We start from the raw sequence: 25,729 nt of genomic DNA on the forward strand, positions 1-25,729 counted from the left end.
GGCATGGATGTGATACAGACACTTCCATGAAGGGTTTCATATCGTCCAGCACTCAGTATGACATATATCCAAATCTACATCACCTTGTCAATGACAATAGCGAGTATTCAGACGAATACGAGATACGAATGCGATTCATACAAATACGAGAGACAATAACGAGAGAGACAGTGTTATCACTTCAAAAAGCACCGAGCCAACAGAAAGATTGGGCTCGATGTATGCAAATAGCGTTACAATGACTCCTCTCTTTGCAACAAATGAGGTGCAGGGTTCTGCAAGGTCTGCTCAAGCAAAAACATCGTGCTTTTCACCCTGCGATCAGTGCTGCGTGGTGCCTCCGTGTTCTAGAACCGCTCGCCACAGATCCCGTCAACGTCTGAGAACCGCTCGCCACGGATCCCGTCAACGTCTGAGTACCGCTCGCCACAGATCTCGTCAACGTCTGAGAACCGCTCGCCACAGATCTCGTCAACGTCTGAGAACCGCTCGCCGCGGATCTCGTCAACGTCTGAGAACCGCTCGCCACAGATCCCGTCAACATCTGAGTCGACGATGGCCGAAGTCGTATCGTGTACTTGTGTTGTTCTTGGCTCTGAGATCCATTTCAGAGTGTGTTCGAACGTTTCCACAGAGCTCATGTTCTGACTATGTAAATGCGTGCCGTTGGCTGATTCTGAGCGTTAACCAGTACGAGCTTGACAGCCCACCAGACTGTATCCCATGACTGTTGGCGGCATCGGTGTCCTTCCAGCTCCATACCACTACGCGGATGCAACACCGCTTGCATTGAAACGAACACCATCACCATGCGTTTCCTGGCCCATCTCTGATAGGAAAAATCATCACCCTAAGCTTTTTCGCTTTTGGCTTTGATTTAATGGTCCCTCTTCTCAACCATTTACGATCCACATCGGATTGGCCTTCTTGCCGATGCAATCTTACGAAAATCTCACTTACGAAACGCCCATTTTATTATCTAGCACATACAACAGCGGTATAGCAGAGGAGCGCCACCAAAAAATGGGGTGTTGTATGGTGCCCTGCAGCCTCGCCGTGCTGCATAGCCGCCGGGTGCTCCCCTGCGAAAGGTCACCGGGTCACCAGACAAACTGACCCACCAGACTCGCCAACTTCAGAAGTCAGTCCCGGGAACATTCGACCGTCAGGCAGCCAAGCACGCCAGTTAACATTCCGCAAATACCACAGCAAATGGCTCTACAGTATCGGGAAGCGTCTCTGTCCCAGAAGTGATTTGGCCGTCGCTCACGCGTTTGTGAGTCCTTCACTATTGGTGCATGCTATAGTTTATAGCGCAAGGTGGAGCTGACATTCGAAATAAACGAGCGCGTAAAACCTCCGACATAAAACTTAAGGAGTCCGTGTAAGCCCTCCGGCCATCGCCTTCAACTTCCCGCAAATGCCCCCCCCCCCCCCTTCCCCCCGCCCTCCCCGCCAACACACCCTCCCGTCGCTGGCCACACCCGTGCCGCGAGCCGCCCGGCCTGCACGTACCGCTGATGACGTGCACCTGCACGTGGGCGTGCGCGGCACTGGCAGGCGCGCACGTGTACGTGCCCGAGTCCTGCCTGCCGGCGCTGCGAATCTCCAGGCGGGAGGTGACGTACTCGGCGGAGGTCTCGGTCACCCAGCGCTCCGGGCCGAGCGGCGCGCCGTCCAGCAGCCACGTCACGTTCGCTGAAAACACGCGCGGCAGTGTCCGCTGAAACCGGGCTATCGCGTCCGCTGAAACCGGGGCTATCGCGTCCACTGAAACCGGGGCTATCGCGTCCGTTGAAAACCGGGGCTATCGCGTCCGCTGAAACCGGGGCTATCGCGTCCGCTGAAACCGGGGCTATCGCGTCCGCTGAAACCGGGGCTATCGCGTCAGCTTTGACCGCTGAAAAGCGCGGCACGGCTTCCGTTGTCCGCTGAAACACATCCCAGCTACGTCCGCTTAAACACGCCAGCTGACAAGAACGAGTCAGCTGAAACACGTTAGCTGAGACCGGAGTCCGCTGAAACATGTTGGCTGAGGCTGGAGTCCGCTGAAACACTTAAGCTGAGGCTGGAGTCCGCTGAAACACTTCAGCTGAGGCTGGAGTCCGCTGAAACACGTCAGCTGAAGCTGGAGTCCGCTAAAACACTTCAGCTGAGGCTGGAGTCCGCTGAAACACGTCAGCTGAGGCTGGAGTCCGCTGAAACATGTTGGGTGAGGCTGGAGTCCGCTGAAACACGTTAGCTGAGGCTGGAGTCCGCTGAAACATGTTAGCTGAGGCTGGAGTCCGCTGAAACACTTAAGCTGAGGATGGAGTCCGCTGAAACACTTCAGCTGAGGCAAGAATCCGCTGAAACACGTCAGCTGAAGCTGGAGTCCGCTGAAATACTTCAGCTGAGGTATTTCAGGTAAGCTGGAGCACGGAGCCACAGCACTGTCGCCGGAACAGGGGCGAAGCTCGCTCCGAGTGATGCCAGCTAAAATGCGGAATTACCCCACAAAAAGCCACCTATGAAGCATTGCTATGTACCTACAAAAAGTAACTATAAGTCGTATAGATTAAGTCAGAGAGCTCTTCGTAGAGTGCAAGAGCTGATAAATGTGTCTGATGCAGCTCAGGTTCTTCGATTTGTTCAAGAACATGACATCTATTTTCAACTGTGCGTAAAGCGGAATCATTGATAAGGTTCACACAGCGTTCTTCAATTTTATTCAACACACGTATTCAATAACGCTGCGGAACACAATTTGGACAGAAGAAACACATTATGGACGGAAATGTGCGGATCGGGGCAGAAATAAAAACCTAATCCACAGCGTCTTTCTCTGCCCCGTTTCCACCTACCTTCACTTTTTGTCGGCATGTTCACCACACATGTGAGACGAAGCGTGGAGTCTACCTTGGCGTAAACGTGCTGCGGCCCTTGAATTGTGGCAAACGCATCTGGAAATACCAATCAGCATCACGTTGAGACACGCTGCTCTCATACCCGATGTCCGCAGACGGGTCGCGCGTCGAACTCGACGCGTTTCACCAGCATAACTGAGCCGGGAGTGTGGGGGGCGGCGCAGTCGCGGGAGCAGCGGCAGAGTCTGACGGCGCGTGACTGGCGGACTGACCCCACGGGAATTCGACCCGGCGGCGTGACCCTCCATGAGCGCGTGCTCAGTGGTCCGTGGGCGGCGGAGTTCGGGTCTGTCCACAGAGCCGGCCCTAGCACGGGGCAGCTCCGACATTGGCGCTGTCCACGCCGCTCGTTTGAACCGCAGTTACACATTGGCCATGGGTGAGAGCGCAGCCAACGATGCGTGTATATGCGCGGGGAGGCGTGCTTGTTTACAATCATGTTTACTATCAAGCTTTCTTTGTGGATTGCAGCTGGACCAGAATATGTCACTGTCCTATAAGATTTTGACCTAGGATGGCCAACTTGGAGCAGGTGTGAGATTACTCAGAATGGCACGCTGCGTCTCACAATTCCCTTTGTGGTGCACTTTCTGCGATCTGGTCAATGAGCTACAATATCCATGCGTAATGTTTTCGAGAACAGCGATTCTTAGGAGTGCCGCGTGGCATGCGATATGGCAATACGACTGACGGATGTCTGGCAGGCCCGCAGCGTGAATGCTGAACACCGTTAGGGAGACTCGCAGGTGGGCGGTACTGAGAAAAGCTGGCATGGCAAAGGTACCGGGGTGGACGTCCGCCAATGGCGAACTGTTAGCATAAGGTCGGTTCGACGAAGCTTGGCGCGGTCGCTGTCACACGAACCGTGCTGTATTCTCCACCCACGGCAGAGCTGCTAGCAAGTCATACCTTTGAAACAATCGCTGGATACAGCGGGCAATGCAGGGAAGTACAACAACTTGGGTACATTTCAAGTGATGCGGCACTGGTCGGTCACCCACGGAGTTTTAATATTACGCAAGATATGTATGGCGATATGTCTGAATTATGATGCTACTGAACGACCGAATGACCACCTATAATCACGTATTATGCCCGATGCACACTATTTATGTGCTCTGATTAGACGACACAGTATTACAGGCACGTTACAGGAGCCTCATGATGAAAACTAACGCAGTGTTTAGCTTTATTGTTCCTTTTACACCTTTGGTTTCGTAATTCGCCTGTTCACATATCATGAGCAGCTACGTGAAACATTTCGGCTGTACCTCAGAACAGGAGTCGGCGACCGCTCCCATGACTGAAGTGACCGCGACTGTTATGGCCGCACCCCTGCCACGACTGAGGCCCTCTGCTAACCTCATGGTAGCCTGACGTGCCGGCAGGACATCCGCCGCAGGCAAGAGGCTCGACGAGAGTGCCCTCAGGTGGGCACTGGCCGGTCATCACACACAGGGTGCACCTGTTTAATGTTACCGTCACGCACGAAACAGAGCTGGACTTGTTCGCGTTGCGCTGAGAGCGAGAAAGGCAAAACTGATGCAGTCAACAAGGGTAAAGCACGTCAGAATCGGGACTGCTCCCTAGTTGTAGCTATATGCGCAATGAACTCTCACCGAACATGGCACGCGTCCGATTTACGATGTCGCAATAGCCATTTGAGCAGCATCTGAGCAAACCGTTAAAGGAGAAACCACTTCCTGCTCCAATCACATAACTTTTTTGCGGTCGTTAGTGACGTGGATCTCGTCGCAAAACGTGCGATTTCTTACATTACTGGGAGGAGGGAGAAATACACATAGTCATATCCAAGGAACCAGCTGGATAGCCAGGGCGCACGGCGTTCAGTACGAGGCCCTTTGATTCTGAGGCGGCACTGATCTGCGACTGCCGGCTATCGTACACAAGCATGCCATAGCTGGCTCGTGAGTGGTGCCCCCGCTTCCTGAAGCTGTCGCGTAGCCCAGTTCTGAATACGTCCTGGGGTCGCCGCTGGCGCTGCTGGCCTGCTTTGGAAGCTTCGCGAGCCACAGTATTCAGGGAGCGAGAAACCGGCGTTAACGAAATTATGATGCGGGAGAGGTTCTGCTTTCCGGCGCGCTTCTTTTTCAAAGCCGGAGGCGGCGTTCATACGTGTAAAGTCAGTACATCAAACAGTGGCTGGATTCGTGTGGAGATTGCGTTACCGCATGCGCGAAGTGACCAGTGATGTGAGAATCTCTAAATCAAACCAAGTTGCGGCGCAGCGTTTTTCAACCTAACTGCAGCGGAGAGAAAAACTGAGAGACGCTGCTTTGAGACAGCGAGGCCAAAGCCACAGATATCATCTTTCAACCGGCAGAGGCGTGGCCAGCTGAAAATGGCGGCGAGCAATACAAACGAACCAAATGCGAGAGCACAAATAAAAGAAAAGACGCCATCAACGTTTGTTACGAAACCAACCATTGCATAGGAAATATAAATGTGGAAGTGAGCGACCGTACTGCGGGGTAGGGTGCCCCCCGCGAGAGGGGGAGACCACGCTAACAGTGGTATCAAGCGTCGAGCAAGGCCCGGAAGGGTTTGGGGAGCCCAGGCATAGCCATTTTGAACGTATTGCGGCAGGTAGGGAGCTGCTCGATGTCGTGCTATGCAGCTGTCGAAATTTAACCAGTTGCAAGCGAACCACGAGCTGACAAGATGCTCCATACACAGACCACGGCTGTCTTTCAAGATCTTGGGTGTCAAGAAGACACCCAAGATGAGCCATGTTGCACTCATCACTTGAAAATAGATGGTCGATCGACAGGTTATTGTGAGAAGCGGACCGCAGTGGAAAACACGCTGGTGGAGGCTCAACAGTTGCCGCGACCCTAGGCCCTCAGCTCGAAACCACGTTGAGTCTTCGTCAGACTTGGTAACGCGTCTACTGGTTTTCACGGTAGAGTAAACCACGAGATTTTATGACCTGCGAGGTCCGCAACAGCGTCCTAGCATAATAGTCCCGATTTACGAACGCGCACGTTCATTGGCTCCATTCCCGACACAAGACCGGATACCCTCTCTGGCACATGTGATGATTCTGTAAGAGGCGATGCCGGGGTGTGTCGGATTTAGAAACCCTTACCTCAACGGTCAGTTGCTACGCATGGTGATACACCGGTCACACGACTCCGAGCGATATTGGAGGCGTTGACCGTGCACTGTACTCGCAAACGCCACGCAAGACTGGGCTGGTAGACAGGCGTCTCCGGCAAAACAGGAGCTCTCATGCATCGGCACCCCAGGTACCCTGATTTCTCGCTGTATGTATACCGTGAATAGTATGTGTACCGGGCGACAGGTCCGACGATACGCTTTCGAGGGGCGCTTCTCTATGAGCCGGCCACTGGATGTTTACCCTGACACTTCGGCCACAAAATGAAAGCCGAATCAGTAGCAGGTACGGGCGATATTTGCGATAAGCACCAATCAGCACGGAGCAATCAGCTGATTAAAACATGCCTTAATATGACCACTCCGCGAGCATATGAACAATGACATTCACCAGAGGAGGGGGGCATCACCAAAGACAGCAGCCATTCTTCAATGGAGTAGTGCGGGATGGCCGTTCCATCTTTCAAGAATGTTGTTGCAGGCATTGTTTCAGTGTCTAGTCGCACCACATCGTATGCACATCAAGCCTTTAGAAAATGCTCTTTCAGTCACACAACCTGATGTGCACTGCACATTGTAATGCCACGCTTCTCGGCCGCATTGCGGCGCTAGCTTACCGACCACTCGCAGGTAGAAGGCCAGAGACAGCTTGGGCTCCGTGTTGACTTGACATTCGTAAACACCGGAATCTCTTGCCTGCGAGAAAGAGGATGGTCGTCATTATCCACCCATACATGGATTTAGTTTCAAGGCTGAGCGCTGGAAAGCTTCTATCTAGCAGAGTTACGCCAAAAGCCAACATGGTTCATGACCCGGTGAGAACGGATATACAACGTCGCGTGAAATCACGTCCACTGGACAAATAAAACATGCAACTATTCTCTCATGCCATGAAAAAGCTGGCGCTTCTTGGATTCAAATCTCTTCAAAACTTGTCGGTTTACAAATAGAATATTGCCGAGCACACAGAATATTGCCATTCTGCAATATTGCCGCTCGTATACCAGTGGAGTAGCAGTTAAAGCTATCGCGATAAGCCGGAAGATGACGTCCAAGATCCGAGCTTTCAGTTATACCCACTAAAAGCTGACAAACGGACTGGTTGAACGCGGGTTAAGCATATCGAAAAAACAAAGAAAATGACTCCCTAAAGCTTCTACACAACTAAATTACAGGTGGCATAGTGCCTAACACACAGACGTCTGAGTGGGTGGAAAATAAGGTGGAAATTGATGGTGCCATAGTGCCATAGATACGCATGAATCCAAGTGCGGGGACACTAACGTACACAATCGAAGAAGCGAAGATATGCAGACTATTTCGCGCAGACTATTTCAAGGTTACCTAGGCGTCCATAACACCCTAATAACACCATTAAAATCGTTCAATTCCACAGGTCATACGGCGTTCAAGGCAAACAAATATATAATTGTCGAATCGTTATATGTGGCGTCGTGAGCGCGATTTTCAGATATAGCGGTTGCCAAACGGCCCTCAATCAATGTTGTGCAGGACATTCCGAATTCTAATACAAATAACGTCTTATTCTAAATAATAAGAGGTTGCACCTTCTTAGTTATTTAGGAAATACGGCATGCATTTGAATGATTTAGGACAGCACTACAACCGGGTATATGAATACAAGTAAGCACCTTTAACTCATCGATAAATATGCAAGAACACCGCGAGAAAGAGCCGAACACGAGCACCTACCGAAATTTGGTTTAACACACATCCAGCACCGCCCCGGGCCACCCCTCGTCACGTCGAAGAACTTCAGATGAGTGCAGTCACACACACGTTTCATGATGCAATAAAAAATAACATATTGGGAAGCATATTTACTAAATAAAGATACTGTTTTGCCTCCAGCAGTTTTTCCATTTAAAAGTATACCAATGGGTATAACTGAGCTTATTTCATCAACTCTTACGCTTGCTCCAATATCTTCAAAGGCGGGATATTTCCTTTGAGACAGAATGATGCACTCATCATGCATGTGGGTGGTGAGGTGGACTTGCCGAACAAAGGGAAAACTTTGCAAAGAAGATCTCACGCTTAGTTACGACCAAATGCGGAAAACGGCCAACTGTGGAACCGCGGCGATATTTAATCTTCAATACGATCGATCCTGCGATACGATCCTTAAATGGCCCTGGATACGATGCAATCCGATCCACTATAACACGATTTTATCGCATGCAACACACCCATGTCGGTCTGTTCCAGGAAGCATCCCAAGTACGCCCGGTAAACAGGCCTTGATTGTTTGCTTCCGACCAGTGATCGACGCATGCCTACACTGGTGGACACGGACCTGCGCGTACTTGACGAGCAGAGTCCAGTTGGCTTCCTACTAGTGATCGACACGTGCCTATACTGGTGGACACGGACCTGCGCGTACTTGACGAGCAGAGTCCAGTTGGCTTCCTACTAGTGATCGACACGTGCCTATACTGGTGGACACGGACCTGCGCGTTCTTGACGAGCAGAGTCCAGTTGGCTTCCCACCAGTGATCGACATGTACTTATACTGGTGGACACGGACCTGCGCGTACTTGACGAGCAGAGTCCAGTTGGCTTCCGACCAGTGATCGACATGTGCCTATACTGGTGGACACGGACCTGCGCGTACTTGACAGGCAGAGTCCAGTTGGCTTCCGACCAGTGTTCGACGCATGCTTATACTGGTGGACACGGACCTGCGCGTATTTGACGAGCAGAGTCCAGTTGGCCGATCCCTCCGTGTGGGCAGCCTGGTAGCGGGCGTCAGACGTGTAGGTGAAGATGTCCGTGGTCAGGATGTGCAAGTCCCGCTTCCTGATCCAAGACACCTGAAGCAGGATCCACGCCAGATTTGGGTTTGGTAAGACTCGAGCGGACGGGTGTTGGGAACCTGACAAGCAAGGCAGTTTTCGTACTATCCCGCCATCCCTATACTGCTACGCTGCTTCCCTTTTCCCTCGTCTTCCGCTTTTCCCGACCGTCCTCGTTGCCCTCACATGGGTGCAGGAAAAGGGAAAGGTGTGGGGGAGGGGGCAAGTGGGCTAAGGTCCCTCACTTTTTAGTATGGGTGGGCCAGCAATGTGAACAGCCCCCCCCCCCCCTCCCTCACCGCTCATACTTTTCAGGATTTATCTGCGCTTAGCTTACTTTGTGTTATCTGAAGGATGCATGCCGATTTACTTGATATAAGCAGGAAATGCCTTCAGCTGCTGGTTTTCTGGCAATATGAGTGTAGAGTTCTTATGCTGAATTATCAACCTTCAGCGTATTAGGAGCCGCTGCCTAATAGTTATGAACGTTATAGTGCAAACACATCGTCCAAGCTCGTCATGTCGAGCTGATATTCGGGGTGGGTCATCCCGCCCTTCCGACTGAGCCCCCTGTGTTTCGTGCAGCCCTTAGCGTAAGAATCGTGTATCGGTTATTAGGATGTGGAAGTTTGAATAGTGTTTTATTTTTGACATATTTTTCGAGTCAGTGTTTACACAGATTCGGACCTTTTTTGGATCCAAGTGTTTTGGTTTCAAGTATATTTATTTATAAGCCTCGCTCAACCTTCTTCACTAATGGTGATAATACACGGTTTGTGTCTAATGTCCACCCTTGCCGATATTACGAGCGCTTGCTCCATAACGCCCTTTTACAAGAACCTCCTGGTGTACTGGATGTCGAAAACTCAGCATAAGGACTGAGTTCGACGCCCACCCGCTATCCTCCTCAACACGTACTGGACAGCATTGCTTCACATCGTAAATAGCAACCTCACTTGCTGACATATACAGCGGGCAAATAGATACGTATTGGAATACATCTCAGCATCCTTTAGAGGCCAAGGCCACGTTTTGTCTGTAGCCTCGGTTCCATTTGTCTGCCCGCTAGTTTTTCCAGAACAGGTTCACGATGTTCAAGATGGCTATATATGCCGGTTCAGCCAGTCCACCAGTCATCTTCTCAATACAAACTTAACAGCATTGCTTCATATTGTAAATGGCAGCATTATTTGCAGTTGCTTGGTACTTGCAGCGCGTGGTACTGCGCTGTTTTGTTCATAGCGCGTTGATGCCGGCATCTGGGGCAATGTTGCCGGTATGTATGGAAGGAGATGGCTGGGGGACCGGGTAAATCGGCCGTATATTCAAAGTCCCATTCACGATTGGCATTACCCGGTATTTCAGAAAGCCCGATGTCTCACATTATGTCGGTGTACATTTTAAAATTGACAGCGTCCACCAGGGGCGGATGTTTCCCACAGGCACCGTTGTTGCGCTATTTGCCTGACGGGTGTAATACAATGCACGATGGATACGCCATAGGCGTTTGGCGATCATGGATATGTTTGTTAAACATTGCATGAAGCTTCAGAACGCTATTGGGCGTTCCAAGCCAATCAGGACCAAGCCGAGTGGAGCTTGTGTGTTATGGCCGTCTTATGTGTGACGTTCGATCGTATAATCAGTACAGTGTATCGTGCTTTCGCCTCACAGAATAGTATCAGCTGCACTAATTCTTCATACGTCGGCCAAGTGGTACGTACTCCACACTCGTAAGCGCATTATTCATTCAGAGGGAGCCTCCAGGGGAAAGCCGGCATGCCCGAGCACGTGCCCGCAGCTGCCGCGGCCACCAGCAAAAAGTCATTCGTTTGCACTTCGTGAACAGTTCTCGTTCCAGGAACGCGTGATTTCTTTAGGATCGCGTTTCGCGCAGGGACGAAACAGAGCAATGTCATGTGCTGCAAGCGACGTGCAGCGCGTGTAATGTGCTCGTCCAAGCGCCGCAATGCCGTATGCTGTCTCGAAAAGTCGATTGCGACAAACGGGGAGGTTTGTTGACCACACACACAAGCAAAATTTTGGAAGACATTCGTCGCCTTTTGATTAGGTCTTCAAGTGGTATTTGTGTTCAGTCACGACCAAGGTGTTGGTAATTTGAGAAGGTAGAAGAAACTATTCTTTCTTTTCCTTTTCATATCTTATCTTATTTTGTAATTTCTTTCGTTCAGCCGGAACTTTGCTATAGAAGGACTGTTCAAGACTGACGTTTTGCCCAGTTCGGCATATAACTTCATAAAAATCGAACTGGCGTTTTGCCCAGTTAGACGTTTAACGTATATAACTGCAGGAGAAGGTCCGAGGAAGCTTTTCTGTGTTATCTAATGCTCTGACGCGGCCTCGCGTTGTAGCTGTGGGGACCCTCTCGTCGGCTTCAAACTGGCATCTGCCGGGTCAAACAATCAGTCGTCTCTGGGACTCAGTCCCAAATACCTGCCACGTGCCGGAATCGGGCGTCTAAACCGCCGGGGCACGGCTGTGGGAGCAGTCATAAAAATAAACGTATGATGTGATCAACGTGGCGATTGTTGATTACCGATTCGCGGACTTGAAACAGCTCAGGTGGGCGTATCTCAAAGAAGGGCTTTCATTCTGTGACCATTTGTCTTTTCCAGAGAAGCAACCGATTATGGGTTTTTTTATCACATTTATGGGTTTTTGGCGGGGATTTTTTATCACATTTATTTATGGGATTATGGGTTTTTGGCGGGGAGGCTTTAAGGCATTCGACTTTGTTTCTGTCTAAAATGTTGCGACAAAAACTCATTTCCAGAAAAATAGTCGGGGACATCCAGGCATATGAGAAATTTGGGGCACTATGGACCACGGATTAGATTCTAAAATTCTGTCCAGCCTTATCCAAGGCCATATCTCAGCACATGGACACGTACCCGAGTGGAAGGGTTAATACAACGCCGCTCGGGTGCGTGTGTGTGCGTGTGTGGGGATCAATTTGACCCCTAAGATCTAAAAAACTAAGGGAAATAAAGACGAAAGATTCATCGGATAAATTGGCCTGTACGTGAACTCACTTATTTTCAATTTTGAGCTCCGTGGATCAACACGTTTTGGTCAAATCAGATCAAACAAGATCAAACTCCAGATCGGTGTCCGAAATCGCCTCAGAGCTCCTTATGCAACCGCCTTTAACATGTGTACTTTTAATAAGTAAAAGGTCACTGGTGTTTAGTTCAGGTCATAGGCGTAGGAACGTTTCAAAAAGTGGGGGGCCAAGCTCGGGGTGCACTTCAGAAACTTTTCCTGGAAAGCGAGCCCGATGACCGGGAGGGGGGGGGGGGGGTAGGGATGGAGTCTGTTATCGCTCTTTATTCAAAGATCATGGTTGCTATGCTAGATATGCAGCTAGAGCTGTTTCTCACTGGTGCACAATCTTGCCTATTCGACTCATGTGTCATTTGGCAAATAAGTCTATCCGGCTTCCCAAGATTATTCGTCCATTTTAAAACTGCCTTTCCTGGGGAGGCGGAATTCCACGGGTTGGTATTTTGGGTCATTGAGGAAGCATCTGCCTCCGCAGTGTAGACGCCAAATTACGGCATGGATATGGGCTGGTAAGAATTTTGAAAGTGGATCGATAGCTCTCAGTGCGACAGTTTTTTCATGCGCATTCATTTCGTTGGCTGCTTTCAAGGGACTTGTAGCAGCATTTAAGGCGGACAAAAATTCGGGAGCTTGAAAATGCCAGACACAATGCGACAAAAGTCATAAGACTGGAGATCCTCTTTTAAGAACCAAGCTACATAACAACGTCCATCTGTCATATGTTCCCTATCGGGGCCCTGCTCCTGTCTGCCGCCGATGACCACTGCCGTGGCCTGGATGTCTTCCGCATGACTGACTGCGAACTGATTGTATGGCTGCTTTGTTGCATACTTTTGGATCAGCTTTACTGCTGCACGATGTATGAAGCAAGTGTTGGACACCTGTAACAGCATCTTTTTCCGAATCACCTTTCCTTAGATCACACCATCGCAGAAAAATAGCCTTCGGGAAGCTGTCTGCCTTAGGTGTGAATTGGCCCAACGTACACTTCACTGCCCATCATGCAACGTATACGACTCGATCTGCTTTTGTGTATAGGCAGAGGAGTGGCCAGGACCTCGCCAAGGGGAACACAAAGTTGACAAAAGTTTCTTATCTTATGGTGATTCCCCCAAATCCCCGGTTATAGCTTATTTGTTAACAAGCGACACGGTTTTCTTCGTTTTGTTGCTATTTTTACCTCGTAACCAGAACAGAGACCAGGAGCTACCGTGGGCTCAATTCTGTTTGTATTTTGAGGTCAATAAACTGCAGAAATCAGGCGTTGATCGACTGCATGGAATAAATCACCGGCGCTCTTAATTTATAATGATTAGTTGGCTCTTTCTAAACCGATAGAATTCAGAAGCTTTGTCAGAATGTTTTATCTGGTTTTACAGACACTGAGGGGATCGCGAAGGTAGATTGTAGATCGACATGTTTGATCCAAATTTGAAGATGAAAATTTGATTGCAGATCGTGTGGTCAACAATGTGTCTGAACATGGCCAAGCCATATTTGTTTGGAAATATGTGATATAATTCATGTAACGTGTTTTTTAACATGCGCACCCGCAAATCTTAGCAACAAAAACCTCGACACCAGGCGTTGCAGTCTCCATAGTCCGCTGAGCGTTAGCCCAGTAGCTAACTCTTAGCCGTGGCCCACCGGGGGACGAAAACGGTGACGCTTCTGAAATGATTACCTTTAACCACACATCGGCTAGTAAGACAAGTTATGTGACCTAATTTTGAGCATGCGCACTAAAAAATCTTAGAAACACAAGCCTCGACCTCAGGCGTTGCAGTCTCCGTAGGCCGCGCAGCGCCGGCCTAGTAGGTAATATTAAGTTGCGGTTAACGTGTGGACGAAAATGACGACACGTCTGAAAAGTACTCTTCAACGCTTCATGAAATCAGTTCTTACATTTAGAAGGCAGTCTGAGCGCATATTTCACGTGTGCAATTTTAAGACTGATGAAAAGAACGGATTGACCCTTTAAACACCGCGAAGTGGGGCTGAAATCTGGTGGTTGAAGTGAAAGAGTGAAGGCAGCATCTCTATTTTTCGTGTTTTTGCAGCTATTTATCTATTTAGAAGACAGATTAACACGGCACCCGCCGCCTGGTGGCACTTGCAGTGGCCGAAGGTTTTAGGTTTTACGGAAGTTGGAAGCCAGATCATCCTTGTTCTTACTCTCGTGGTTGCGGGCGGGCATGTTCAAGCCTTTTGATGTAATTTGTTTCAATTTTGCATTCTGCAAAATCATTTTGCATTCATTCAATTTTGCAACGTTCATTCAAATGAACGTTCTCACGCAAACATGGCACGGCCTTGCTCGTTTTTAAAGCTCATTTCGAGCCACCCTTTTCAACAATAATGAGACCCCTTATTTCCTTTCGGGCAAGGGGCCTCTTGAGTAGAACACCAGGGGTACATTGCCATTTCCGGTCAAGGGCTGAAGGGCCATTCCGTCCCATCACATCACATTGTTCCCATTCCTGACACGGGAGGATCTCTGACCCACGCAGTTGGCCCCGGATCAGCACAGGAACCCTCATTGACGCAACAACATCCTTGATCACCGCAGGTAGTCCAATAATTGTCACATACGTCCCAGTTCCGTGTTTTCCTGTCTTGTTCAGAGATATTGAGTTCTCCTTGACCGTAGATTATAAATGAATTGGGGTTCCTAATTTGTATTAACATGGCTAACCCATGTTCGTCTTAAAATGCTCAAGATCCTGCCAGAGCTGATTACTAAAAAGAAAGCTGCGTTATATGGCCTTGAACATGCGCGCTCGCAAGTCATAGAAGCAACAGCCTCGACGCCCGGCGTTGCAGTCTCCGGGCCGTGGGGCGTCGCTCTTGCGGCTGTAACACTGGGCGATGGCCAGTGAGCAAACGAAAAACATGACGCATCTGAAGGAAGATGGCTGGTGAACTAGGTAAATCGGCATGCATGTTCAGTGTAGTGCAAAAGAAAGCCAAATACAACCTTAATCTGAGAAGTGGGAGGGGGACAGTCAACACTGCTGGGCCCCCCACTTTGAAAAGTGGGGGGCCATGGCCCCCCTGGCCCCCCTGTTCCTACGCCCATGGTTCAGGTCAGAGAACTTGTTTGACTTCCGGAAGTTCAAAGTGATCAAAAGCCTGCCATAATGTCTTTTTTTAATTTCACTGAGCGTCAAGGACCATGTTAAGAGTTATGTTTCTAAAACGCCAGAGGTTAACCTGGGTCATTCTATATCAGTGGCCTATTCCCACCATTATTAAGTTCGAATGACACAATCCGTGGCCTCCCGTTGATCAAGAAACACGAAATAAGCATCAAAACTGATATACAAAGCAATGTTTCCGGTAAAAACGCAGTTTGGTCTTGACCTTGATTTGACCCTCATACCTGATCCAAGCTCGATGAAATTTGTTGCAACCTTGAAATCAAATTGTATGTCAAAAGCCTCATCAAAGATATACGGCCTCATTTAAACCCCCTAGGAATTGCCTTACCTACCAGTGTCGGCGATCATACAACACAAATATAATTTTCACTGCAAAAGATCGGTTATTTAATTCGCCACAGCTTTGCAAAGTTTAGCATGATTGCACCGCGCTGTTCGAAAGTCACCCCGAAAGACCCTTCGGGACAATCTCACCCCCATCCGAGGGCGTGTTAACAGTGGCGGCAGACGCCTCATCAATGACCCAAGATACCCATCCACTCGTGGAGTTTTGCTTACCAGTGAAAGGATGCTGAGGCGCATGTCTAACTCTTGGAAAGTGGCAGCTGTTAACCAAATGGTATGACTGAGCGGAGTAAATCAAATTGTGCTCCAGGAAAAACGGCATAAGGTATGCACTGCATAGCAACCAAGACATTCACTTATCTAAAAAACATTTTATAGATTAACAGTGAACAAATTCTCCCTGCCCCATCCCCCACCCCCACCCCTCACCGACCGCCGGGCTTGCCTCCCCAGTAGAAATCATATAAATGTACCTTGAGTCTAACCCCTCCTAAGATTTTGAAACGTCCCTGCGCCAAGACCCTTACCACCAGATCATGCTGATCCATTCAAATCAAATCGGATTAACTTGCGAGCACCGGAAACGTATGCAATCGCGGTGACGAGCCGATGCAATCGCGATGACGCGCCGACAGTGGGGCTTAACCCTGGCGTGAAAAGAGGCGCCTGCCAGGCTTCTGGAAGCCGCACGAGGGCCGGTGTGGTTTTTCTGCCGCTCGTCGCGTACGTGCCGCGCTCACCTTCAACAGCGGCATAGGTGCCATTCTACACGCGTTTTACAGCCGCGCGAGCATCGCCTCCTGCCAACCTTGGCGTCCTGAGTAGCCCGCCCGGCTCGTTAGGCCAATCGCGGCGAATCAGGAGCGCGATAAGAGGGGCTTGGCACGTAATGTTGACGCTGGATGTGATGTCCCAAGTCTGCAGCACGCGCGGCACCAATCCCCCTAAATGTGGTTCATAAACATGACATAACTTGCTTCAAGAGCACATGGCCAAATACCAGCAGGCCGCCAACACTGAAGCCGTCTGCGTGATTTGCGAAATTGATATGGAGACATCGCGTGGTAATTTATCCTAATGACCGCAGCACCCAACTACCACACCGGCGTGGACAAAAACTTAGCAGCACGCAAGCACTCTGAGGCTGATCAGTGGCAGCAGCAAAAGAGGACACTGGGCGCTGTTTGCTGGCTACGGGGGGGGGGGGGGGGGGAAGATAGGCACTAACGCAAGACCGCGTCTTCTCCCGCCTTACACACACCTGAGGCGGCACGCGGTCCACACACGCGGTCACACGCGTCCACGTGATCCGGATGTGCGTCGCGAACGCCACGACGACGGCAGACCAATGCATCGGCATTTCGTACCGACTTCACTGCACGTCGGATATGGTTCACGCTAACGCTCTCTTCCCCGGCTGATACTTCGGGTGTATCACATACATTCGCAAATCACTGCATAAGCCAAACTCACTTGCAATGATGCTGGTTTAGAAATTTGATCTCAAGGTGATCAAGTGGTCCTTGTTTTGAAATACTTGGCTGATTGCGCTGAGGTTCGATATCCGAACGGCATGGAGAGTACCCTTGACTTAAGTGATGTCTGAATAGCTCAGCCCAACGCTGCCTGCGCGACTTGACGTCACGCTCGGCAGACCGCGACCCGTGTCCAAGGTCACGCTTGTGGGCTCGATCTTTTCATCAGTGAATTTGTCAGGATCCAGTCCAATCCAATCTACCAATTTAAAATCTGATCGCGCCATAAATCTGCCCTTCTCACGGGCCCCGCTCCAATCCATCAAAGCAAAACGATTTTCTTACGTAACGCATCTAAATCCATCACGCCTCAGCTAAGCAGCTAAACATGAAGTGTCAAACGGGCCACACATGAGTACATCACCCGTTGAGCCCTTCCATCCGCTCCAGTTGGCTTACGATCACTATCTTCTGCATCCAAAAGAAACCATCTGTCTTCGTTTGGTGATTTCCCCATACCTCCCTATCGAATACATGACCTATGCCTAAAACCGTGAGTTTATCCAGCGCGCGTAGAACTCTATCGAGGACAATAGCCAAGCCACATTCAAGCATCGTGCGCTCAGACAAACAGAGGGTGGGTAATGTCGCACACCTCCGCCATGTCAACATGGTCAGAGGCGCGGTAATGACATCGCGAAACCCATTCGCAGAGCAGAGCTGTGTCGATGACCAACAACTAGGAAAGCACACGCACATGTTCTTCGCCGTTAGTATCACTGTTGCTTTGTCATGAGGAAGTCCGGTCAGAGAGATATGTTATGACATTCAACATGAATCACTTCGAAGAGGAGCATGAATGGAGTGTCCGGCTAAGCGAGGCCATGCGACCCTATTCGGTCCCGCTTAATCACCGCTACTTTGTCTTGAGAGGGCGCTTTTACGAAGGCCTTGTTTGTCTCTTCTGTCGTGGATAGGCCTTACGAGAAGCACTCAGGAGCCACACCCACTGGCCATGATGGCAGCTGTAACGATGTTTACAGCATGGCACGCGCGTTGTTACGAGCAAGGCCTCCGGACGGGCGGATCTTAACGTCAAGCCACCGAAAATGTCGTGGACTCGTCGGCCCAGTTCGTAGACAAACAAAAAGAATACAAAAATCAAAATGTAAAAAAGCGAACAAAAATGTCCGAAGAGCTGAAAAGCTTAAAGAACAAGATACCAAAAGTGACAAAAATAGAATCGGACGTTCAATTCAGACGATCGCACATTCGACAAGCATAAACGTCTAATCGGGTTATATGATGGATGCACAAAACGTAGATGCTGGTATAATCTCATGGGTCAAATACTTGGGTTATGGGGACCATCCGGACAAAAGAGGCCTGGTGCAGTCTCAGCTACTCTTGCCTTACCACAATGTCTTCTTTCCCAAAACGGACAGGGATTGGCATGAAATGTATCGAAATGTCGTCTTTAATGGCGTAAAACAATTCACAGCTCTTTATCCCACGTGAGAGCACCTGTGTATTTACGTACAGTACAGTGATCATTTCATTCAAATTTGCTCTTGTATCACGCCGTTCTTGCGCGTTACAATGCTCTCAATGTCATAGCCTGTTCCAGTATTTGTAGTGTAAATACACGAATTAATGACGGAATAAATAAAACAACTTTTGTGTACCAAAACAGTACCCGAAATGTCAACTGTATGCTGCAGATTGTCAATGCTGAACAGAAAAGCAAGGCAGACTACGCTTAAACGCAATACTTATAGCAGATGCCTCTTTGAATCCCGCTTTCGCCCGGACACGTCATTCGAAATCGCTGTCTAGATTTGTGACGTGACATCACCGAGGTCCAAAAACTTCAGAGTCGAAAATTTATGTGGCATATAGTGCTGAAAGATTCATGGTGAGTTGCCCCCAGCGGATCTGCGGCTACGTCGAAAAATGGCGTGGCGAAGCTGATACCAATCTGCCGTCAATGGCAGTGCCAGTCTTTCGGGGCCACAAAACTGGTGGGCTGAGGCTGACTGGTGCTCTGGGGGGGGGGGGGGTGGGGGCTGTTGGGTACCATCAGGCTATCACGATAAATGTGATTATCCAATAAACAACACGTACAGATGACAGCTGATATAGTTGTGAGTTCTACATTCCTGAATGCAACTCTAATCGACTAAGCCATCGACCATACGTAGCCAATCCGTCTTGATAGCGCAGTTGACTAGAGTGCCCACCTTCCTATGTCCCCCCCTCCCCCCCGTAGCGGGATGGGTTCGAGTCGCTCTGAGCGCCCGATGTTTGTCCTTGATAGATATGGCCCGCGGCCGGGTGGCAGCGGTCGCACTGAAAGTCAAGCGACGTGAGAGGGTGGGGCAGACCGTAGCGAACATTGCGGCACGTTAAACTTTCGCCTCCAACTTCTGTAGTTGACCGGGTATTGCAAGATCGGATGGTAGCGATCAGAGCTCACACAAGCACTGCTTTGCATGAGCTCTGATCTAAAATCTACCCATTCGAAAGGTTCGGATTGAATCTTTAAAAAAACAAGTTGCTAGCACAACTAGCTTTCATTCTCCTGCGCGTTTATTGCTTCTTTACTTTCTTGTTCTGAGGTCCCCGAAAAAAAATGCAACAGCCATCGCCGACACTGGCCTGAGGCGTTCCAAGACTTCACGCCGCCCGTATCTCGAGCAGTCCCACGCCGCTGCCGCCTGACCTCGTGACTCGCCTCGACCCAGGGGCCGGGCTCGTCCTTCGCCTGGACGCCGCACTGAGAGCCTGATCAGCACGGAATGTTGTGTCTGCGCTCCCTGACCCCGAACAAACGGACTCCCGGCACACTCGGCCCCGCCGATCAATGGGCTGGAAGCCTGATGTGGCAGCCGGAAAGGTTAATGCGATGCGGTACAGCCTAGCGGACCAGGGGTCGGCAAACAATTTCTGTCGTCCGGCAGCCACGTGACGACGACACACAATCATACGGTCATGGCAGCAAAAGTCTCGTGATCACACGACCCAACAGGGAACTCCTCATGAATTCGTGATCAGTCTCGCTCGCGCCACCCTTACAAGCTTCAGAACTGTTGCGGCATAGAAGGCAGGCAAGAGGTGGCTTGGGTCGGACGACACGACGTTTTGCTGTCGACGTTAGACGGATGTGACCTTGGGTCAATATACATGATTTCCTCAAACAGACGATGCGTCTTTCAACTGGATGGCACGTCTGGTCGTCGTTAATCAAATTAAATTGTTTCGCAAAAAAGAGTACTTAAATGGTTCTGAAGTGCATCGCATTCTATGACCAAGCAATCGCGTGCTTCAATGCTATATTTCAATCCGTCTTCCGAAGCCTGCACTACCCGGTCTGTCACGTTGGAGCAATCCCAGCCCTTGGCTCGGCGTCCCCGCAGCGAGCGGCATTCTCCGCGGGCCACCGGCCGGGTCACCGGGTCACCTGTGCCGCGGAGGCGCGCGCCCTGAGCAGCGCCGACCCTCGGCGCCGGCGCCGGCGCTCGTCGCTCACCGCCCTGTCGCCGAGCTCCTGTATATTGCAGAGCAGCCGTGCCGTCTGCCCGGCCGTCACCGTCACATTTGCTGAGCCGGCGTACGTCAGCCGCGGCAGCCGGGCCGCCGCCGTCTCCACCGCCGCCCCGGCCAGGCCGGCTGAAACGGCACACAAGCCGGGTCAGCAGACGACCTGAGACCTGGTGCCCCGCGTCAGGTCAGCAGACGACCTGAGACCTGGTGCCGTGCGTCAGGCCAGCAGACGACCTGGGACCTGGTGCCGCGTGTCAGGTCAGCAGATGACCTGAGACCTGGTGCTGCGCTTCAGGTCAGCAGACGACCTGAGACCTGGTGCCGTGCGTCAGGCCAGCAGACGACCTGAGACCTGGTGCCGCGCTTCAGGTCAGCCCGGCTGAGGTTGGGCATGGGTCTGGTCTGGTCGCACTGAATATATCACCGCGAATCGGATCAAGGTGACTGAAGTGGAGCGCAGGTCATGTCAGACTCACTGAAGCAGAGAAAGCCGAGGACGTGACCTGCAGACATAAGGCGGGCTACCTGAGACAGGCTACGGGGGTTGTCAAAGACCAGGTCAGGCTAGCTGAGGCAGGCTACAGGGGTGTCAAAGACCAGGTCAGGCTAGTGAGACAGGCTACAGGGGTGTCAAAGACCAGGCCAGGCTAGCTGCAATTGAACACCAGGGTCGTCAATAGTTGTGGTTAGCAGCGCAGCCTTCACAGATATGTAGGCGGTCAGACTCGCTGAGCCACGGCCATGCCAGCGCATACAGGCATCGGTATCTGACTAGCCTGGACTGCGGCCAAAGTCACGTAGGACGTAGAGTGCAGAAGAAGACCGTAAAACAATATCTCGTAGAGATGTACAGAAGTAATACCATGCACTACATTTAGGCCTGGGTGTCATCAGGGTTTGATGTTACCTCGCTAATTTAGCTAATTTGGCTACTAACTTCTGTCCTAGTTCCTTTTAACTGATTTTTTATGACATTTAGGCAAGGGTTTATCGGGCTGTGTGGGCACCATTTTAATGGCATACCTACTACATGATTATAGCTTTATTATCCCACATTATCTCCCGTTTTTCTCCCTACGAGCAAGCGTTACACTTAGGCATAAGCCTCAACAGATTTGATGCATCCCCGTGTTCTTATGATTTAAAAATGAGCACTGCGTGAGTACAGCTTAGTCGCAAACCTCTCGCAGAATCCGAGCAGCGTTGTTGTGTGCTGTCTCTCGTTCCTTAGTGAGGAGTGCAGCGACTTTTATCAGGATTTTTGTCGGCAGATAATGACATTAAAACATGACGCTTTGCATCACGGTGAACCGGGACGGTCACGCACCTGGCCACCTTTTCGCGAGTGTGGAGCAGTCGCCCAGTAATGCAAGCAGGCTGGCACATGGTGGGCATACATTTTGTACATGCCGGCTATGTGCTGTGCAGTTGCACGGTGCTCTTCTTTCGTAAGCCCGCCCGGCGGACTGTACGTCAGCATAAGACTATCATCCATGGGCAGTGAGGTGGATGATCTGATGCATGAAGAGATACGCGCGTTCGCAAACGGCTCATCCCGAAAGCTCTGATCCAACTGACGACTTTCGATAACGGCTCCCCCTATAGCGCTGGTCCCACCGGCGACATTCGACGACGGATCGTCCTTACAACTCTGATCCAACTAATGACATTCGACAACGACTCGTCCCTACAGCTCCAGTTCAACCGACAACAATCGACTTCGAAGCGTGACTTTCAAATAGGTGGCATGTATGCAGATTGGATGTAGATAGGCCTCATGTATGTAGATTGGAAAATGATAAGTAGGTTGGCGACACGACACTTTTTGTAGCTTTCTCAGTGCGAAGACGGACCGTCGCTGGATACGTTTCATCACTGACAGATGTTGGCCACCACAAGATGACGGAAACACGGAAACCTCTAAATCTTTCAGACATGACGTCAGTGGTTAGCTTTGTCAACAGCTTTCCGCAGATGGAACTTTGTTGGAAGCTTATCAGCCAAACAGAATCAATGACGGGCCACATTGCAGACTCACAAACCTTTCGGGATGGGTACCAGACATTTTTTTTTCATTCTGATGCATTTTGGCACTGAAGTAGAACTCCCCTTAGAGTGCAAATGACGCGGAATACATCCTTGCCTTTAATTTGAATGCAAATGAAAAGGCATTCTAACGCAAAACAGACGCACTTATGCAAGAAGGCATGCGCCAGTCCTAAAAAACTTACTAGCAGCCGCTGAGGGCAAGCTGTTCCCGGTTTCCATGCTCCGCCCCAGCTTCTCATTCCACATGCTCGACACTAATACAGCAGCTCTCCCCGCGGCTGAAGCTGCAGGTCTTATCAACAGCACACTTTTGAAAAGAAAAAAAATCGTTAGGGCCTTGGTTCTGGGCGAGCATCGACTGGTGGGGAGCCGCTGTGCGCTGTAATATGGGTTGTTCGCGCTCTACGCGGGCCCGCATTGTTCCAGAGCTGACGGGATTGTGAAATTATGGCCTAGGGCGGCCCAGTTTTCCCGCGAATTTGTCAGCCTCGCTGGAGCACCGTCGTCCCGGCCGGGGTCCTGCAGGGTCGAGCTGCAGCCAAGTCCGGCCAGGCCCCGGACAGCCGGGTGTGGTCTCTAAAGCCCACGGTCGATTAGACAAAACGAAGGGGGAATGGTTGGCGGTCTGGCCGTTTGCCATCGCGCTAATAGCCCCCGGTTCCGCCGTAATCTGCCCGGAGGTTTACACTGGCGCCCCAGATAATTGGTCGCAGAATGACCCGAGTTCTAACGACCATTCTTTCAGACGTGTGGTGCCCGCACACCGGGACTTTGGCTTCACGTGGAAAATCACGGGAATAATTTCAGCCGCAGACTTCGGATAGCATTGCAACGTTTCGAAGGGCCTGGTTGCTACCTCGCTCAAAAAGTTGGCGTCGTAAGGAGTACCCAGCCCCAGAAAGTATTCACCAGACAACGCAGACGGAAGATTGTGCCTTCCGTGACGTATTACGACTTAAATGGTTCCAGATATTTTCTCAGGAGTGTGCGGACTTTCAGAATGGTAGGAATCGCAGTGTTGTGCTGCGGTATGTGCTGCACATGGCTTTTGTACCTCACGTTTGCACCTAATTAGATAGGGAAACAGCATGGCACCAAATCTGAACGGTACGGAAAACAGACTACTAAACAGCAGGAAAACCCGTCGGTGCTGTTAAACTCATCAGAATAGCAGGTAGCAGTACTCTTGAACGGCTTTTTATCGTGATGCAAAACCTTGCCATTTTACGCAAATGTGCTCTACAAATGTGCCATTTTACGTTTGTGAATGCCATGCCATGGGTCTAAATTATGATGTGTCGCAAGCATAAAATGAGGAATAAGCATGTCATGATGAAACAGCAATGCCTTCGGGGGACACCTTTACGGCTATTTCGATAGTCAGAGCATAACTTGTGTTTGTTGCTCATGACTAGTTATTCTTATTTTGTCACTCGCATTTTCATCGCACCTGATAAAGGGGTTCGACCAACTTCAAAGAACAAACAAAACGGGTGAAATAGATGAATGGAATAAGAGGTCATATCCTGACTTGCCGTTGTCAATAATTCTAACTTGTGCACATACCGTGGTATCATCAAACCATTTTCAGATACATGGTCCGTGCTCTCGACCACAATGGTCCTCACATTGTGCACACTCCTAGTTCAAGCCCTAACTCAGTTTTCACCCAAACAGCCAAAACACTGTAAAGGCATGTATCCGGATTCGCTGTCTCACGAACCAGTGTCTCTAAGCCCTCTAAAGCCCAAAGCTCCGGGAACAACGCGCCCGCAATGTGTCAGAGCCTGTGCCAAAACTTTTCTCTTACATATGCAGCTTTGTCATCGGCGCTTCCCATGAGGTATAGGCAAAAGTTCGAGCACTTCACCAGCGGCACCAGTTATGTGCTCCGCAGGCTGGCAGCCCCAGACTGCTGCCACACGGCTGGCAGCCCCAGACTGCTGCCACACGGCTGGCAGCCCCAGACTGCTGCCACCACGGCTGGCAGCCCCAGACTGCTGCCACCACGGCTGGCAGCCCCAGACTGCTGCCACACCACGGCTGGCAGCCCCAGACTGCTGCCACCACGGCTGGCAGCCCCAGGCTGCTGCCACCACGGCTGGCAGCCCCAGACTGCTGCCACCACGGCTGGCAGCCCCAGACTGCTGCCACCACGGCTGGCAACGGCTGGCAGCCCAGACTGCTGCACCACGGCTGGCAGCCCCAGACTGCTGCCACCACGGCTGGCAGCCTCCAGACTGCTGCCATCATGGCTGGCAGCCCCAGACTGCTGCCACCACGGCTGGCAGCCCCAGACTGCTGCCACCACGGCTGGCAGCCCCATGCTGCCATCATGGCTTGAGACAGCAATCTGCCGTCACCAGTCTGGTGACATCTGGACTGCCGTCACCAGTCTGATGACAGCTGGACTGCCGTCACCAGCGGCGCTGAAGCTGCAGCTGCGGGGAAGACCGCTGGCAGGCTGCAGCGAAGCCGCAGGGAAGCCCGTGCCTACCCGAGCCGCCGCGCTCCCGCACGAAGGGTGGGGGGGGGGGGGGGGGGACTGCCGCGGCGGGCGCCGGCGGGCCGGCCGTCGGCGCCGTCTGCCGGGCGGATGACGGCTGGAACAATGCACACGTGATGGACAGTCATTAGGGACGTACGTAGGCCGGCCGGCGGCGGCAGCGGTGTAATCAATCGACGATCAAGCTCTGCGCGGTCCCGCCGAGCGGTGCGGCGACGGGACGCGCGGCCCGACCGGCACCGGCAACAGGGCGGGACATAAAGACGGAGGCGTGGCACGCAAGCCGAGGTCACACAGCCTTATGTGAGACGCGGGCAGAGCGATGTCATTTGTAATAAATGAATTCAAGCCTATTCTCTAGCATGGGCGTAGCCACGTCCCTGAGGTCGGGACAAATTGGTATTGGGAGGGTCAAACTGGAATTAGGACGCGCGTTCTAACCAGAAATGACGTTTTGGATGGCAAACCATGAACAACGTGCATTCTACCGGCAGCTTTGGACGGGACATGAGTTTATTTGGGCAAAATTGTGTAAGACACATCCTCTGGTCTTACAGTGCACTGGGACCCTGGGGGCATGACATGACGGGCATGAGGCTGACACAGCGTGTAACCACCGCGGTGGTCCAACCCATGTTCTCTAGTGGGTTCGGACATAGTATTCAGATGGTTCAGATTTGGCATGGCATGGCGTGATCGGAGACAC

General features: G+C 51.1%; 1 protein-coding gene across 1 annotated transcript; it reads right to left on the minus strand.

Annotated features, from left to right (window-relative positions):
* Positions 1–954: 954 nt before the first annotated feature.
* Positions 955–20,981, minus strand: LOC119102268 (zwei Ig domain protein zig-8). The gene is made up of 7 exons (XM_037225637.1): positions 20,945–20,981; positions 20,455–20,525; positions 8,747–8,878; positions 6,662–6,740; positions 2,844–2,942; positions 1,516–1,698; positions 955–1,082 (listed from the first exon to the last, which is right to left on the minus strand). The coding sequence occupies exons 1-7, from the start codon at positions 20,979–20,981 to the stop codon at positions 976–978; spliced, it is 708 nt and encodes a 235-aa protein (XP_037081532.1). The 3' UTR covers positions 955–975.
* Positions 20,982–25,729: the final 4,748 nt, after the last annotated feature.

This window comes from Pollicipes pollicipes, unplaced genomic scaffold (assembly GCF_011947565.3).
Source record: "Pollicipes pollicipes isolate AB1234 unplaced genomic scaffold, Ppol_2.1 Scaffold_5724;HRSCAF=6776_pilon_pilon_pilon, whole genome shotgun sequence".
In the NCBI taxonomy this organism is placed as follows: domain Eukaryota; kingdom Metazoa; phylum Arthropoda; class Thecostraca; order Pollicipedomorpha; family Pollicipedidae; genus Pollicipes; species Pollicipes pollicipes.

What these genes read in the sequence shown, in the direction of transcription:
- LOC119102268 (XM_037225637.1), bottom strand. Translation starts at nt 20,981, where the DNA reads ATGTCTGCAGGTCACGTCCTCGGCTTTCTCTGCTTCA. An exon ending in TGCTCGTCAAATACGCGCAG is followed by an intron (nt 6,741 to 8,746) that starts GTCCGTGTCCAC and finishes TCTTTCTCGCAG; the next exon opens with GCAAGAGATTCCGGTGTTTA. An exon ending in CTTCTACCTGCGAGTGGTCG is followed by an intron (nt 2,943 to 6,661) that starts GTAAGCTAGCGC and finishes TGGTATTTCCAG; the next exon opens with ATGCGTTTGCCACAATTCAA.